At 41.0% G+C, this 18936-nt stretch overlaps 1 protein-coding gene across 1 annotated transcript in view; it reads right to left on the reverse strand.

The window, feature by feature from the left end:
* The window catches only part of LOC124279745 (DNA helicase B-like), a 33616-nt gene extending 15237 nt beyond the window's left edge, over positions 1 to 18379 (reverse strand). The window contains exons 1-7 of the mRNA XM_046715610.1: positions 18127 to 18379; positions 9744 to 10005; positions 7362 to 7492; positions 5096 to 5274; positions 3435 to 3835; positions 2248 to 2412; positions 710 to 1389 (exon numbers count right to left, since the gene is read on the reverse strand). Coding sequence (XP_046571566.1) covers positions 710 to 1389; positions 2248 to 2412; positions 3435 to 3835; positions 5096 to 5274; positions 7362 to 7492; positions 9744 to 10005; positions 18127 to 18319 — 2011 coding nt within the window. The 5' untranslated portion in view covers positions 18320 to 18379. The remainder of the gene's footprint in view (positions 1 to 709; positions 1390 to 2247; positions 2413 to 3434; positions 3836 to 5095; positions 5275 to 7361; positions 7493 to 9743; positions 10006 to 18126) is intronic.
* Positions 18380 to 18936: the final 557 nt, after the last annotated feature.

The following is an 18936-nucleotide window of genomic DNA, read 5'->3' on the forward strand; positions in this document are numbered from 1 at the left end:
GTTGAGAGCCCAACAAATGCCGAATGTCTTCCGATAAGTAAGAATCTGACGACTCTCTCATGAAATTCTCTTCATTTGAGTGAGGGCACTGTGACTGCCGAGCAGACAAAGTAGGACGCTTAAACTTTCCTTTCTAGGAGGGACTGGGTCCGTCAAGTGAAGCTGCATAACGAGCTCTGTCAGCAACACGACGGCGCAAGTCCGAGTGTAGTCACCAAGTAAGAACCTTGCATACAACGAGAGTCCCATTTACACTGCCCCATACAGTGAATACAATATCCATGTGGATCACTCGCGGAGAACGCTATATTACACCGGGAGCATTTTCTCCTCTTCTTAGGCTGGTCAAGTTTCCCCATGTTGTAGACTAAGTTGTAAACGATCCACACTCGTGTGCGACAAGAAAGAGAACGATGATTCAGAGATAGTCACGTTGGCAGCTAGTGGTGCATGCCACATGCTGTGCATGAGAGCTGGGAAGCTGTCTTATAATGAGGGTAGCATGGAGGGCTTGGGTGGATGGACAAGAGAGGCCTAGGGAAAAAGGTTTACATCATTCCACTCAGTGTCGAATCAAGAGAGAGAAGTGCATACCATGAGATAGGATAAGTTTAAAAATTACTAGATTTGTGTAGATTATCTAAAAAAGCTTTTAAATTGAAACAAGATATTCTTCTCATGCAAACACATATAGTCACAAATCACCTACTTTGTTGATCCTGTTCCTCCGGTTGCAACAGATAAAATCTTCTCGAGGAGTCAAACACTGGGTTCATTTGAGAAGCTATCCTGGTAGCATTCTGCACAATAAGCTCTGACTCAGCTCGATGGTTTGTTTGCAGCTCAATACCAAACCCAAGTGGCGCCAGCACTGTGAATATGTCACCCAGGAAGTTACCAGGCTCGATTGACGGCAACTGTCGAACATCACCCAGCAGAATGATCTTCTTTAAGCAGCACTGTTTCAGCAGGATGTTTAACACTGTGGCAAAAGTCCCGACCGACACCAGACTACACTCATCCACTACTAGAACCTCCTTGTCAGCATGAGTCCAGCTTGTACCTTTCTCACCGTTAGCCTTCTTCTTGTTCATCAAGATACAAAACATCTTATAACTCATAATGACACTGTGGAGGGTGCAGGACTTCAACTGAGCCTTCCTGCCCAACAAGTTTGCTGCCTTCCCTGTGGGAGCGGTCAGCAGGACCTTCTGTCCAAGCACAGTCTTCGACAAGGGTGTATCCGCCTCCTCTTGGTTGCCATCTTTAGTCATGGCTTCACTATCTGCCTGTGTCGTGTTGAATGTTGCGTCCCCGATCCCAGACCTGTCCTGTTTCAATGGTGTCCTGCTGGTGTTCTCATCTTCATCCTCTTTGTTTTCATCAGAACTGGTTTGGTGGAATGAAAGTCAGTAATTTATCACGAATTATCAAGATGCTGACATTGTCTGATTCAAAGTTAGATCAACACTACATTGTGCTTCACTGCTCTGGAGTAATGATGCCTATGTTACAAATACATAAAAATTATCAAACGTTATTCAGTAAATACATGTGATATTAGCATTTCTGCAGGGAGCAAAAGATAATTTCTATTTGTTTAGGGTATTACCATAACAACAGATTGTTTAAGATTTTATAGGTCAATATTACCAAAATTAAGGAGGTTATTCTCAATATAACAGGTTTTTAGTCTACGTTCATATAAAAAAAAAAAAACCAAAATAAAACACTCTTGAAGGAACAGTTTTAAATCACTCCAATGAAAAATGTTCAGTCAAGAACTGGTGTGTTATTTTTTTAACAGGGCTTGGGTAATTTTTCAACATCAGGAGTACATAGCCCTTATTTTTTAATCATTGGAGTACTGGAAAACTGAGTATAGGAGTACTGAATGCAATTTGATGGAGTATGCGATCTTGTGTTTCGTTTCACATATGCACCACAACATTGCAACTCTTGTGTAAACAGGTAAAAAAACAAAAAACAATACTTTTTTCAGATAAATACATTTGTTAATAATTCTAAGACGTACACGATTGTTGTGGTGCGTATCTGCTACGTTTTCTAAATTATTTCCTACCATATCGTGCATGTTTATCATCCATATATACGCCGATACATCCCTTATTTGGAGCCCTGTTTTTAACATTCATTGTGCATACTTGTGCAAATTCAGAGCAGGCAACAAAAGGGAGGTAATGAAATTCAGCATGAAATACATAAGTGATTACAAGGATATATTACTCTGGGGCTTTTCCACTTCGGACAAAGGCATGGCTGAGAAGCTTGGTGACAACGGATGTCTTGCCACACCCTCCTTTCCCAGACAGGACAGCAATCGGAGAGTTGACCATCAGGTGGACGGCTGTCCACTGATCTGTGTCTGTCCTGGTGCTGTCAAAGTCTTCACTGAAAACAGATGAATAATAAAACATTACTTCACTCGGTTCAGTGAGATCGGGTTTCCTATCACAAAACATAAGATATCGAGCAGGATACATGGGCGACCTCTAATCAGATTTTAATCCATTTCATTTCATGATATTGATGTACACAATAAACCATACATTGATACAAACACTCAGCTGAAATACATTGCGGAAATTACCACAAGAAGAAGACAAAGTCATCAATATCCCCTGCAATGGTAAAATACTCTTCATGATCATGTCAACTAGTTATGACTATGTCAAATGTTACATTGTTCTTCTCATTCACCTAATGAAAACAGATATATGTAAACTATTCATGTACTAGCATGCTTGTATCAACAACAGACTGCCTGAGTGCTTTCATGGTTTGATGTATCTCAGTAATGTTGATACTGGAAATTGAGTGGTACTGGTGATTTATGTCATTAGGTTCTTGAATACCCACAAAGTGGAAGGAGAGTATTTGAAAGGTTTCAAAGTTCTGCTCCGGAAAACAGCACTACCACCAATTTCAGTGAAAATTGTTGAAATAAAAACGAAAAAAATATTTTATTCAGTAATCCAAATCTACCAAAAGGCACCAGTTCACAAACAGACCTATATATGTGCCAATTTGGGTGAAGAAACATTTTTTTATGTTTTGCTCCAGAAAAGACGAATTTGCATGGATGGATGCACAGACGGACCGACAGACAGAGTCCAAAATAACAAGCACAGACGGACGACAGACGGAGTCCAAAATAACAACCACAGACGGACGGACAGACGGAGTCCAAAATAACAACTTCTTTGTCTTCATTAGTAACTACAGTATTATTGTAATGGGCTATGATAGATTTTCAATACTTTCTAAGCATTAATTGGAATGATTAAACCTTATTTAAAAACACACACCTAAAAACAATAATTAACTCACATTCCGAAATATATAAACAAGCATCAAGCATATCATAACCTGAACTAAAAGAATTGCATGTCCCAAGATCAGACAGAACCAACCTAGTAAGGTCTACATCCATTTCAAGGGGATCCCTACTTCCATTCTCCAGAACAGCTGCAAAAGCCTTGGCAGTGTCTCTCTCCGCGTACCAGAGATTCTTGAGGAATATCTTGACATGATCAACCTCTTCTTCAAATATTATTACAGCATTTTCATTCAGGAACGCGAGAGCTTCTTCCCAGTTCTGCACGACATGTTTCTCAAAGAACAGGGCTGAACGATACCTCAGTTCATTTTCATTCACATACGTGTGTCCTCTCTTCTTGGCGTGCAGTTTGAGAGCATTGTACATGTACAAAGCATCTTTCTGTACAGGTGGTATGTGGTTAATCAGACCGGAGTTGATCCATGACCGCAGATGTGCCTCCAAGCCCATCACCCCAAAGTCCCGGTACATGATCTGTGGTCAAGGGAGAAAAGCTTATCAGTTTCCACTGGACCAGCATTGAAGTATTCTTAGTGTCACATATTTATCTGCTAAGGAGCATGTCTTTAATGCACTGATGAGAATTTTTCAACACAATAGGCAATATTGTAGCCATGTTACAACAGGGAGTAGAGGTTCAAACATCACTATCTTCTATCCATGTGGAGATGAGTGTCTTAAGAAACAAATATGTATATATTAAGAAAGAATCATTAAATCATGAACCACTTTGTACGGTAAAAGTTAATGACCAGGGAAGCAACTGCAGCAACTGCAGAAATGGAGAAGTACTCCATTTCTAGTAAAACACAGCCCAACCTTGTAACCTAAGCTAACACTAAGCCCTATATATAACACTAAATCAAACTAATAATGACGTAAAGATCCATCTTTGTGGATAGTGAACTCAAAGGTTCTTGGCTGCCAGTGGTCCCAATGCAACTGATCAGGTAAGTATACTGAACTCAAAGGTTCTTGGCTGCCAGTGGTCCCAATGCAACTGATCAGGTAAGTATACTGAACTCAAAGGTTCTTGGCTGCCAGTGGTCCCAATGCAACTGATCAGGTAAGTATACTGAACTCAAAGGTTCTTGGCTGCCAGTGGTCCCAATGCAACTGATCAGGTAAGTATACTGAACTCAAAGGTTCTTGGCTGCCAGTGGTCCCAATGCAACTGATCAGGTAAGTATACTGAACTCAAAGGTTCTTGGCTGCCAGTGGTCCCAATGCAACTGATCAGGTAAGTATACTGAACTCAAAGGTTCTTGGCTGCTGATCAGTGGTCCCAATGCAACTGATCAGGTAAGTATACTGAACTCAAAGGTTCTTGGCTGCCAGTGGTCCCAATGCAACTGATCAGGTAAGTATACTGAACTCAAAGGTTCTTGGCTGCCAGTGGTCCCAATGCAACTGATCAGGTAAGTATACTGAACTCAAAGGTTCTTGGCTGCCAGTGGTCCCAATGCAACTGATCAGGTAAGTATACTGAACTCAAAGGTTCTTGGCTGCCAGTGGTCCCACTGAACCAATGCTGCCAGTGAACTGATCAGGTAAGTATACTGAACTCAAAGGTTCTTGGCTGCCAGTGGTCCCAATGCAACTGATCAGGTAAGTATACTGAACTCAAAGGTTCTTGGCTGCCAGTGGCCCCAATGTAACTGATCAGGTAAGTATACTGAACTCAAAGGTTCTTGGCTGCCAGTGGTTCCAATGCAACTGATCAGGTAAGTATACCTGTTTAAAGCCGAACACCCACAGCTTGGACTCTGTTGCTTCCTCCAGCGCCTGCAGGTTCATCTCTCCGATGCTATCAGTCTTCTCCGCCAGCTTCAGAAAGTGACATGGCAGCAGCTGGGAAGCCACATTGAACAGCTTTGGATAACGAGTCGCAAACTGGACAACTTTCCCTCCGGCTTTGAAATAAAAAGACATTGCAAACAACAGTGTTAAATGACAGAGTAAGTGAACGCTTATTTACGATGTACAGGTCAGGTCCCATTTCACAAAGTGATCGTAGTGCTAGGACTATCCTAAGGCTGCTTTGCTGAATTTAACAATAATATCAACAAAACATTTCTTTTAATGCCATTTTTTTCATCCTGTTAAAATGTTTAAAGAGTTAATTCTAATACGCCTTTTGTATATGTGATTTGGATGATAATTATTCATGACCATAAAGATATATTCAAACGAAAATACTGAACTAATATGAATAGAAATTAAACATGGCAAAATATCAAGTGACATCATTGTTTGAAATTTAAGGGTCCTGGACCCCATTACACAAGCAATTGCAGTGCAAACACAATCACTTGGCACATGGCAATTATAATGCTAAGACAAGTGTGTACTCTTGTACTTCACAATCACTTGGCACATGGCAATTATAATGCTAAGACAAGTGTATACTCTTGTACTTCACAATCACTTGGCACATGGCAATTATAATGCTAAGACAAGTGTGTACTCTTGTACTTCACAATCACTTGGCACATGGCAATTATAATGCTAAGACAAGTGTGTACTCTTGTACTTCACAATCACTTGGCACATGGCAGTTATAATGCTAAGACAAGTGTGTACTCTTCAATACTTCACAATCACTTGGCACATGGCAATTATAATGCTAAGACAAGTGTGTACTCTTGTACTTCACAATCACTTGGCACATGGCAATTATAATGCTAAGACAAGTGTGTACTCTTGTACTTCACAATCACTTGGCACATGGCAATTATAATGCTAAGACAAGTGTGTACTCTTGTACTTCACATTCACTTGGCACAAGGCAATTGTAATGCTAAGACAAGTGTGTACTCTTGTACTTCACAATCACTTGGCACTTGGCAATTATAATGCTAAGACAAGTGTATACTCTTGTACTTCACAATCACTTGGCACATGGCAATTATAATGCTAAGACAAGTGTGTACTCTTTGTACTTCACAATCACTTGGCACATGGCAGTTATAATGCTAAGACAAGTGTGTACTCTTGTACTTCACAATCACTTGGCACTTGGCAATTATAATGCTAAGACAAGTGTGTACTCTTAATACTTCACAATCACTCGGCACATGGCAATTATAATGCTAAGACAAGTGTGTACTCTTGTACTTCACAATCACTTGGCACATGGCAATTATAATGCTAAGACAAGTGTGTACTCTTGTACTTCACAATCACTTGGCACATGGCAATTATAATGCTAAGACAAGTGTATACTCTTGTACTTCACACATAAATATGACAAATGTAGAGCTAAGACAAACTGTATACAAGAATTTAGGGGACGTGAATTCCTGTGTCCTATACGCATAAAAATTGACAACGGATGCAAAAAAATTTATTAGCGCATCCACAGGACGCAGAAAAAGTCCAAATACTTTTTGTAAAAATTTCTATCAAGTAACAATAAATTATCACTGGGTCTGCTACAAGATTGGTTATGGTATCATTTGCAATATAATTACTGTAACAAAGTGATGATCATGATACACAATACAATAACAGTAACCAAAATACAACAATATTACAACATAGTATTAATAATAATATTGGGACCCTGATTTTGTAGTCCAGGACCCCTGAAAATTAAGGGTAAGAGTCCCAGGGACCCTCAAATACAGGACTCAAGGTAAATCCCTGTGTATACTCTCATACATTAACACTGAAATATGAATACTGTAATGCTCAGAGAATCATATATTCTCATACTTTGACACAGGCATATGATAACTGTAGTGCTAAGGTTGCTTTGTGGAACTGAAATTGACTCCTTGACTGTCATGCTTCATGGTGAACTCAAGTTCCCAAACATCTTTTGACAATTTAAAACATTATTCATTGTGTTTCATTTACGTATTCAGATTACCCTTCAGATGTCTTACAAGTGACACAATCTGTCTTGTATTTTGATTTGACTTTGAGATTGTCCCGCAAACATTTCCAGTTCTAATAATGGAGCCTTTCATCCTGGAAGCAAACTTATGTTCCTTACCTGTCTTCCATATAGCTGAGTTCAGGGACTTCTTGACAGATACAAGATCAGCTTCTCCAAGCGTCCGTAAATACTTCTCAATCTCCCCTTCCAGATCCTTAAACTGTAACCTCTGATCAATACCATTATCTCTGCAAAATAAAATTAATCTCTGTCATTGATGATGGGCAATAGCAAAAATAATATATTTTCCTGAGATGTTAAAATAAACTATTGGCATACATGCCCAGGAGGAGTATGTGATGTCATGATGAAGCACAATGATAACAACTGACACATAGAACTTTAAATGACGTTTCCATTTTGGAGATACAGTCTGACTGATGCTGTAAGACTAAAAGCCTCTGTGAGGATTTGGGGTTAGCATAATAAGGTCCAAAGCAACCAATACTATAGTACTGACGGAAATAGATCTGTCATTTATCTCTACAATTTATGTAGTTGATATGTGAAAGTGTGAAATATCTGTTAAACTAAGTTCGGCCTAACTACAGTCTCGGTGGTAGAGAGATAGGAAACGGAGAAAAAGGACTTTACTGAGGGGAAATTAGTGCAGAAATGAGCAATGCGGTTTTTTTCTAAGTCCAAAAAGACTTACTTGGAACAGACCATGGCTTTATGCAAATGAGTGTGCGACGATATTGTATTACAAAGGACACTTTTTAAATGCCCAATTTGAAATTAGACGTAGATTCATTATAAACGATAGCTGACGTAAACAATAATAACTTTTATGCCGAAACTATTAAGGATGTAGCTGCCATGCAGTCTCACTGTCACTATAAAAACAAACAGATAGGAGGGGTCGCCTCAAAAGCAAAACCTGGTTTCGGGCTTGGGGATAGAGATATCAGCTAAGATAAGATAATCCTTTAGGGCAATTATACTCGGGAGGTACACGGCACGTCATAACAATTTACAAATAATATCCAGTCCTGTCGATCTTCGGGTGGTCATGCCACCTATATACTCACGATCGCGTTTCTATAGTTTTCGAAAGTATCATATTGTTTTACATATCTCAACATAAACTTTATGAAAGAAAGACACATAAGATGTTAATCAATAGATGAGACATAGTCAACACACATGAAAAAGCACAAAATATCTTTGAGAGGACCCCTTGTGCCTGTAGGCAGCACGTGCATTTCATGCCAGGTGAGTCGACGGTCCGTCGTCATACCTGGCTGAGCGACCTAATTGCCATCTATAGTCTGATCTATTGTTTTCAGCAGCTATTCGTATTTATTCTAAGTTTTGCCCGATTTTACGAGTAAACATGCTTTTCTGGATATCGTATTACGCATCCCACTGAACGCCCAGTTAGGCCGAAGTGGGTTATTTCGACATATGCTATTTGCAATTGTGTAAATTTTAGGGAAACAGAGTAACAGCCTAAAAACACAACTTTGCAGATTCTGATACCTTTCAGTATGGACTTACAGTAACAAATTATCAAAAACGCAAATTCAACTTATAAAGTTGAAAAATAACACGACGTTTTTTATATGTTATGACAGTATATTACTGATTTAACTGCTTATATAATTTCATTTGACTATTTCACCACACGTTCTTCTTACCAAGTCACTTTCTCAGTTCGATACTTAAAAGCAACGTCATTATATAGCATTGTCAGAATTTCTAACTGTGATATAGATATGCCTCTGTCACAGACAAAACTCAGTTTTATTGACACCTATGTGTCTGCCTGCCTGTCTGCTAATGACAATATTCAATACACAACTTCGATCACTGACCACATGCAATTTGAACTTAACACCTATCAGGGCTATACACCATAAACAAAACCCATTGATTTATGGCTCGTGCACCCGAGTTCTGTCTCTGTCACATTATGTAATTACACAGACAGGCAGGTGTGACACTTGTATACATGACATGTTATGATGTCTGTTGATTGCAAAATTTTATACACAAAGAATGAGCATGTATTTACAAAACCCAACATCTCTATACACACACGAGCCCTGAGTGTATCTGCAAATGAACCAGCCAATGAAAGTTTTCGTTACACTTAAGTGCACGCCCACCCGCTCTGACTGGGTTTGGTATCCCGGGTGCTTTGTTTCGAGGTAAGTAAACCCAAGTACAAATTATTGCACTTTTGATTTGTGATTGTACGCTTATAATGTTGTTTATTTGTTTTTTCATAATCAGCAATGTATATTATATGTCATGAAAAAATGATAATTGTGTTTTAATGATGTTTATTTTTTTGGTTACATCTAAGCTTTAAGCAAATTAACATCAAGGCTCTACAAGTCGTATCAAAGCCATGATTTATGACATTCCTGAATGAAAAATAAGTTTCTCACGAAAAACATATTCTCTGAATATCAAAGCTTGAAAGTTACTCACTCAAAATACTTTATCAAACCATCAACCATTGGATCTGAGTGGTCGTCTTCTGTGCGTCCCACCGATGTAAGGAATTGGATAACCAGTTTATGGGATGTGACAGCATTGTCTTCACGTAATTCATATTTAGGATGTCCGTTAATGTAATGGCACCGTTGTCTGTACTTGGCCTGTGCAGTTATCAACCACCATGGGTCAATCAGTTGAAGCTGGCCTTGACAGAAATATTCTCTCTTGGGTGGGGTAACAGTCTTGATGGTCACTATAAAATAGATAAAGATTTATTCATTAAATTATGTTTTCGTAATATAGTTACAAATTCAGTTTCACCTTTGTAAATAACAATATGTTTCAACCATAATGATGTAATTTTTAAAGTAAAATTGATATTTTATACTTATCCTGACTCATGATCTGTTGCTTATCTCCTTCTTCTAAGCGAATGTTAGTGGAACACTTGAATCCCTTGTAGTTCCCTAAAGCGGACGTAAAAGTTCACTCACCAACGAGTTACCTCCCTTTTCCTGCGCAAACAGTCATGTGACCAGACATACTTGCCACTCTCTCCTGAATACCCAATGCACTTGGATCTACTGTGAAATCCGAAGTGTCTTCAGCGGGGTGGTCGGAATGGGTTTGACCTCATGAGTCAGGATAAGTATAAAATATCAATTTTACTTAAAACATTCCATATTTTTCCTTATCCTGACTCATGATCTTTTGCATATATAATCCGACGGATAGGTGGTGGGTCAAGCCACTTCGTGGATTCATCAGCTGTCCTTAGATACGTCCTGTATCCCCGCCATGGGAACTGCGTAACGGCATTTCCTAGATCCTATTCTTCCAACTTCCGTTATAAACTCGGGGAGGGTTATGGTTTGGGGTGGGGGACCACTAGTATCTTCTCTTACTTCTCTCTCAAGACAAGTGAGATCTTCTATGATTCTTGTGGGTGTGGATTTTAGATATACTAGTATATACTTTTACTAGTTATCTATAACAACCCATAGATTATGATAGATAGTTATCATAATTTTGGAGTTCGCAATATTGTAGTTAAGGATTGATGCACTTTATGGAGCATTACAGGTAAGATCGATCTTACCAAATTTGGTATGTAATACAGAGTCTTAATCACTCATGCTAGTCTAGTCTAGACTGTCCATTCTTGCATGGACTTTCAAACTAATAAAACATTTTCAAAATAGTAAAAGTTATCAACAAGTCAATGTGATAAAGGGTGGTTCGATTTCCAACTCAGCCTTACACCTTTGTGGAACTGTTAGTTACATTTTCCTTGTGCTACAACAAGAGGCGATTTCCAACTCAAAACTGGTGGAATGCCTGACAACTCAAAACTGGTGGCTATGTCTCTGAGGTAGTGGTTGGCAAACACTGTATCCAACTTCCAAAAGCAGCCCTCCATTATTGATGATATTGAGCAATTTCCACGCAGAGCGAGTGTATACACCAGTGCTCTGATTTCATGTGGGTTGGAAGCACTTGGCGGTTCTAATCCTGCTGCTTTATAGGCTATTAGTATAATGGCTCTCATCCAAAACGATATTGTCGTTCTTGAGACCTCCACCGATGTCTCCGTCAACAAGGCGATGAAAAGGCGCTTGAATTTTCTTCTCCTTGTTTTAGTCTTTTGAAGATATATCTTCAAGGCTCTGACAGGACACAAGGTTAAGTCCTGGGTGTCCAATGGACCAAGGATCGTAGATAGCGCTGGCACATGGAACTGTCTATCTGGTTGACCAGATAGTTGATTCTTTGCAATAAAATCCCATCTAAGTCCTAGATACTGCAGCACGGTGCCCCGTGTCGAATCTAGTTCGTCCAAAATCCAGCGCATGTATCTCTGATATTCGAGCTGCCGTGGCTAAGGCAAGGAGGAACAGAGGTTTCTGTGTAAGTAGCTCGAAGGTAGTATGCTCTAGAGGTTCATAGGCATCACTCATGAGATGTCGTAGAATTACTCCCAAGCTGGTGCTCTGAATTTCTTTTGCTGGTCTTCCAATTTAAAAGAGCGTAGCAGAGCAAGTAATTCAGGTACTTTCGTCAATTTGATGCCTGTCTTCATAGTGACGACTGTACTAAACGCTGCCAGATATGTAGATAATGTCGAACCTTTCAAATGCCTTGTATATCTAAGGTGACATAGATATTCTGCCACTTGAGGATGAGAAGCTTTTATAGCTGTGAAGCCTTTCTGCCTTGCATATTGTTCAAATTTCTGCCATTTGTCGTCATACAAATTGCGAGTTGATCTGCGTAATGCTAAGGTTACTGCTTTTGCTGCTCTGGCGGAGTATCCTCTTTTCTTTAGACGAGTTTGATGCGGTACACACGTGTAACTGGAACACTAGTGGGTTCCCGTGGACTTGCTTGGTGTGCGGATGTATGAGTAGGTTCGGCCATTCTGGTAGTTTGAGGGTTGGACTTCAGAGTTCTTGTACTAGATCTAAGAACGAGACTCTCGCTGGCCAATAGGGCGCAACCAAAGTCAGTTGTAGCACTTGGGTCTGTTTGATCTTCAATGGTACTTTCGCGCAGGGGTGGAAATAACTTTAAAATTGCTAGTGTACTTTTGGCACAGTGGCACATGTAAAATCACTTGCCCTGATAATTTTCCCACTATATGCTGATTTCCTTGTTGATTTTTTAAAGTAAAACAATATAATTAACATAAGAAATCAACCGGACATGTACTGATACTGAATTTGCTTGCCCCACAGAAAAAACACTGTTGCAATGGGTTATTTCCATCCCTGGATAGTAAGATCGACTGGTGAGCGTTTAGTCCTTCCCTTGATATGCTCAGTGCATCTGTTGCCCAGGCTTGAGGATCTGATACTGGTGAGACGAATGTCTGTAGATGTTTATTGAACCTCGTGGCAAACAGGTCTATGCATGGGGATCCTATTTCCCTTATGATGAGCTGAAATGCCTCTGGGTGGAGCATCCATTCTGTTGGTGACGGATGAAGTGGACGAGATAGAGCGTCTGCTAGTACGTTCTTGGCTCCTGGTATGTGACACGCCTTTAACCAGATGTTTGCTTCCTCCATGATGTTGAAGACCTGGAATGTGAGCTGAAGTAGGCTTGGTGATCTCGTTGATCCCTGCCGATTTATGGAGAATACCACTGTTGAGTTGTCCGTGTGGAATATCAGCATTCTGTTGATCATTGAGCTCGACCAAATTTCTAAGGCTGGATCATGGCTTTCATTTCCAGCAGATTGATGTGAAGATGCTGTTCTAGTTTCAACAACTTTCCTGATGCTACTTGGTTGTTGAGATGCATCCTTGTAGTGATGCAAGGTGGTGTGTGTCGAAGACCGGCTCTTGTAAATAGGTCCCTCCGCAGACATTCGACCTGTGAGTCCACCATAGCAGGTACGTCTTGAGATTGTCTGGTAGCGAGATCAGGTTGACGGTGTCCAAATGCTGCAACGGGCGTAGTTGTAATCTTCCTGTGCGAGTCAAGTCCTGCGCTGAGGTTTGTAGACCGAGTAGACACTGCCATGTTCGTAGTGGTAACAGAGATGACTGCTTCTGGAATCATGGCTTGAATCTTGACCCAACGATCTTCTGGGACCACAATTCGATTCTGTGTTGTGATAAATCTTATTCCCAGAAATTGAAGATCTTGTTTTGGTTCCAACTCTGATTTCATCAGGTTCACTAGCCATCCCAGTTGTGTGAGCAATTTGATTGTGAAGTTTAGCTGCTGTCTGAGTTGATTGGCATTTTGATGAACCTGTATCCCGTCGTCCAGATAAAAGGCACTGCGTAGACCTCGATGATGTAGATAGGTGATGATAGGCTTGGTCCCTCGTGTGAATAACCACGGAGCCGACAATATTCCAAATGGTAGGACGTTCCATTGGAAGTGCTGACCTCTGAATAGGAATCTTAGATATTTTCTTGATTCCAGATGTATTGGCATGTGCAGATATGCATCCTGAAGGTCTATGCTGGCCATGTAATCTGCTTGATGGACGAGTTGTCTGAGTTGAAGTAGGTGGATCATTTTGAACCTGTCTGGTTTGAGTGAATAGTCTTGGTTGAATTTCCTCATGTTGTAAATCAACCTGAATTTCTCTTTGGAATTCTTCTTGGGTACTAGGAAAATTGGGGAGTAAAAGCCTGGTGTGAGATGATGTTGATCTATTCTTTCTACTGCGTTCTTGGTTAGAAGCGAGTTGATGGCTTCTTCTAACTTGTCTGCTTGCTCGTCTGCATAGTCAAAGACTATCGGTCTGAGTGTTAACAGTGGTGTGGCCTTGAGCTGCACTCTGTACCATTCTCGCAGTACTTGTGAGACGTCGGCGTCCTCCAATATACCCCAATTTTCCCAGTACCTTTGTAGACGTCCACCCACTGTCGATGGTTGTACAGGAACGGTTGGGGGTGGAAGTGTCCAGTTGTTCTGAACCCCATTTTGAGCGTCTAGCTCCTCTCGAAACTTTTGGGATTACGTCCTCTCCCAGGGTTCTCTTTGTAGTTTCCAGATGGGCGACGAAAAGAGCTCTTCCCGCCCCTGAAGCTGGAGTATTTCTTCTCCTTTGCCTTCTGAATACCGGAAAACTTGGACTTGTTGCTGTACTTCTGTGAAGTATGGCGAATGACGCTGGCCAAAGTGTCTATAGACTTGATCAGCATGACTTCCCTTGAGTCGTGAATAACTTCCTTAGCAGCTTCATCAATCTCCCCTCCGAAGATAGTAGGCGCCGCCCAAGCTCTTAGTAGTGGTTGGGTAAATCTGTCACTCCAGGAACAAGATGCTAGTAGACCCTGTCCACGTATTAAGGTGAGACCCACCGACATTGAGGCCAAGTGATCCGACATGAAGTGTTGGTCCTTTTTCTGAGTTGGTAGAGCTGATAGTATCCTATCTTCTTCCGACCTAGGGTTCTTGAATTTCGTTATCAATGCCTCATTGATCGCTCTAGACCTTGCTAACCTGAAGAAAGTTCTCCTAGTTGAGGTGTCGAGTTGAGCCACCGTTTTTCCTCCACCTTATAGGCCTTGTTCTGTGAGTCATTAACCAACTTCATGTTGTCGTCTAAGTCCGCCGCTCTCATGAAGGGATCCATATGATGTAGAAGAAACCTCCTCGCGTTGAATGATGGTAGATGTTGATTCTGATGACGAGTTGCTTTCTCAAAAGCTGTGCGTAGGTTCGTAGCCACCTTGGATATTGGTTCAATTGGTGGAATCGTAAGAAAGTCGAAGTCGTCCTTCCACATCTCATATGTGCATGTTTCATCCGATTCCTTGGAGGGGGGCTCTAAGTCCAGTCCATTAGCTATCCAAGATGTGACCTCCGCTTCTGAGAAGACGTAGTCACCTTGTTCATCAGATAGTTCCGAGTCAGTTGAACTGTGCTTTCGCGAACCCTCCTTTTGCGTACTTTCTCTTGGCGAACCTTCCCTTCCCGAACGTTCCTCCGAATGTATGTGAGGGCTGCGGGATCTAGATGTGGAACGGCTGGATCTCGGAGAGGGCTTCCTAGACGTTCTCAAACATTGAGGGTTTGCAGACGTATCTCTCGTAGTCTCAGGGACATCCGCGAACCTTCCATCTTCATTCACGATGACTGAGTGTCAGGATCTCAGGATGAGTCGTCTGAGTGTGAGGATCTTCGCGAACGTAATCTTCAGCTGTAGACCTGTGAGGCGTAGATGTAGGTCTATCAGGTTCGCGAAGGTCCGAGGGTCTGCGAACGTTGCTTGCCCTCGTAGGGTTCTGCCGTGCCTCTGCTTCCTCGGCGAACAGACGCTCCATCATGGCCATCATCTGCGTAGTAAACTGTCTCATAAAGTCGCCCGGATCGAAGTCCTGTGTTGTCTGGGACTGATGCGGCGTGGACGAAGCGTTCGTGACCGCTGAGGTGTTGTGTGCGTCTACTTTGCTGATGTTGTCTCTGATGACTGACATCTGTGTCGTTGGTGGTTGGTCGTCGAACAGCTGAGCAGCTGTCGTAGTTGCAGGAGACGATCGTGTAGGCGCGTGGAGGTCTATTGCGTCGCCATTCTGGCAAGTCTTATAGGTACTTCAGGTATAAGTATCGGAGGGTCAGCAAACACATCTGCTTCGTCAGGCGTGACAATCTCTTCATTAAACGACCTCTGATGTGTTGTCTTACTGGGACGAGTTGATTTCGACGACGATGTAGTTGCAGATGACTTCTTCTGCATCACAGATGATGAAGACGTCTTCTTCTTATTCTGCGATGTCGTCAACTTGGTCGTAGCAGACCTCTTCTTAGACCCAGTAACAGACGGCTGCCCCTGCAACGTACTCGACAAAACACCTGAATTATGTTTTTGGGGAGTAGCAAACAACATACGGTTACCGACTTGATCTCCGGATTTATCAACAGTGACTTGTGATGACTTCCTTACCCGATCCATAGCACGTCTATAGATGTACAATAAATGTTGATTAAATTGCAAATTTGATAAATCAATGCAATATCTACAACGCAAGGTGGAAGAACATGGATTAATGCATGACGGGCATTGGGGGTGAGGATCAGCCACTGACAGTCGGAACCTGCAAACACTGCAAGATTTCATCAAATGTAAACAATTACATAACGATGAAATAAGTCACAAATTACAAATAATTTCTTCAAACTTTTTACACATAATGCAAGTTAGTTATAACCGAAAACCATACACAGCGTAATTTAGATAAAAGGATCTAAATGTATTATTGTAAAGGATATAATGCCGTATACAGGACTTCAGTGCTCGCCCAACCATCTGCTTGGGCGATGAAGGAGAGAGTGACAAGTATGGCTGGTCACATGACTGTTTGCGCGGGGAAAGGGAGGTAACTCGTGGGTTAGTGAACTTTTACGTCCGCTTTAGGGAACTACAAGGGATTCAAGTGTTCCACTAACATTCGCTTAGAAAAAGGAGATAAGCAAAAGATCATGAGTCAGGATAAGGAAACATTATATGTATAATGTACAGCACGTGCCCATATTATTACGTACAATTGTAATGGCGTTGATATTGTGTATAGCTATGCCCGTTTTTAACATACTGCTACTCAAAAACGACACCACATATCGTCGTAATATTATGTCACGTGATCGACCATGATGTCATGTGTCTGTCACATGACTCTATTTTTAATCTATTTGTCATCTGCTACATATTCTGGCTATTTCGGCAACAATGGGGAATGTTCTAACATTGCAAGATTTATTGGAATGCCTCGAAGCAGCGTATATGCGGTGGTAAAGCGGTTGAATCGACGTGGATCAGTCGAGAATGCTCCCAGAACAGGAACGCGAAGTGCGGGACATCTGAGAAAATATTCCCCTCGATTTCATCAGAAATCTTTATTCATCGATTCCAAGGCGGATGTTGAAAATAATAAGGAACAAGGGACACATCACAAAATATTGAGGTAAGACTGTTTATATTTAACGAGTTATGACACTTTGAACTCCTGCGTAAATTTGTCGTCAACAATCGGTCCGCCATGTTTGTACGTAATAATATGGTCACCTGCTGTAGACTGAAATAGATTATACCTTAATTGTTTATTGCTGGTCACTGACCCCAATACCTCATAAAAAAGGGAATGGCAAAATGGGAACCTGTCCAAGTAAGGCATGGTGACAAGTCCCTAAACAAGGATTTACCTTGAATCTGGTAATGTGATGCAAATATTAAAATGATAAGATGATAAGGACACATGTGTCTGCAATACTTCTATCAGCCTGCTTGTCAGTTTCTGCTTGTTGGGATATTGTTGAAAATAATCATAATAACAGTAATCACACAGTAAAGTTTGGGCTAATTTACAGAATCTGTGTAGTTATTGGCCAAGAGCAGTTGATGTAGCAGGGCATAAGGTGACCCTACAGGTGAAATCTATACCTAGTCAGCTTGCTGATAGGGGTTAACATTCTGATCATGTTAACAAGATGTTTCACCATTGATAAGAAGATCTGTGCTTTGATTTCCATCAATGGACTTAAATTAATAACTGCAAAACTGGCACCAACATGTGCAATACATGTCTCAAGATCTATGATGCACCAATGGAGATGACTTGTGTAGGTTGGGGAACACCTACTGAGGCATGATGTCAAGACAGATGATATTTTCTTGTCAGGTTGCTGACATGTTGTACATCTGCCCATTTGGGCAAGAGATCCGATCTCGAATCAGAAGGTATATTCTGTCTAAAATGCAATGGGTTTTGTTTCTCCTGCGAAATATATAGTGCGATAGTGGCCAATCTACCAGTTCTTGTGTCTTCAAATTGATGACCAAATCAAACATGACAATTCACAATTTCTGTTTAATAGAGAACGTCGGAACAACATATATGTAAGAAGACCTAACCTCTTATCTTTTTCGCTGCTGAAAACTTTATGTACGATGCACCATCTGCCATAGCTGACATTTCCCCAAAATCGAGCCAGTCAGATTCATCGTCACTCTCATTTGCATCCGTGTCGCTGTCATCATTGTTTTCTTGGGGAAGAGCTACAACAAAGCCTCTGATCGTCGTAGATCCCCTTGTAGCTACTGCCATATTGCGATTTAAAGAGACATCTCACTTATCACGTTTAAGAATAGCGCCTTTGACTGCATTTGGTCGCCATCTTAGCCATTAAAACGTGGAAGGAATTAATATGCGGAACGAAACTAATCCGTAATAAAGTATTGAGTGAGTGTAGTTTAGTTTTACGCTGTACTCAGCAATATTCCAGCTATATGGCGGCAGTCTGTAAATAATTGAGTCTGGACCAGACAATCCAGTGATCAACAGCATGAGCCTCGAGCTACGTAATTGGGATACGATGACATGTGTCAACCAAGTCAGCGAGCCCGTATATAAAAAAGTATGAAGCATGTCTGGTTATTGTATGTATAGGATAGTATTTCTACAAACAAATCGGCATCATTATTACAACCAAGTGCCATGACTATAGCATATATTACTAAAATTGTGCTATAGTTATGCTATATGAATTTAAATTTATATAAAAATACCCCAACAAACTTGTTATATTGTTTCAGATGGGTGACCGAAGCAGGAGAGAGATCTCTGAGTTTGAGAAGGAGACCTCAACTTCATGACAGACAAGAACTTAGAACTACGCTGAGGCTGACATTGTGTTCGATGACGGTTTTCATCAGCTGACGAGA

The sequence above is a fragment of the Haliotis rubra genome, unplaced genomic scaffold (assembly GCF_003918875.1).
Source record: "Haliotis rubra isolate DU_JTF1 unplaced genomic scaffold, ASM391887v1 Scf256, whole genome shotgun sequence".
Classification (NCBI taxonomy): Eukaryota; Metazoa; Mollusca; class Gastropoda; order Lepetellida; family Haliotidae; genus Haliotis; species Haliotis rubra.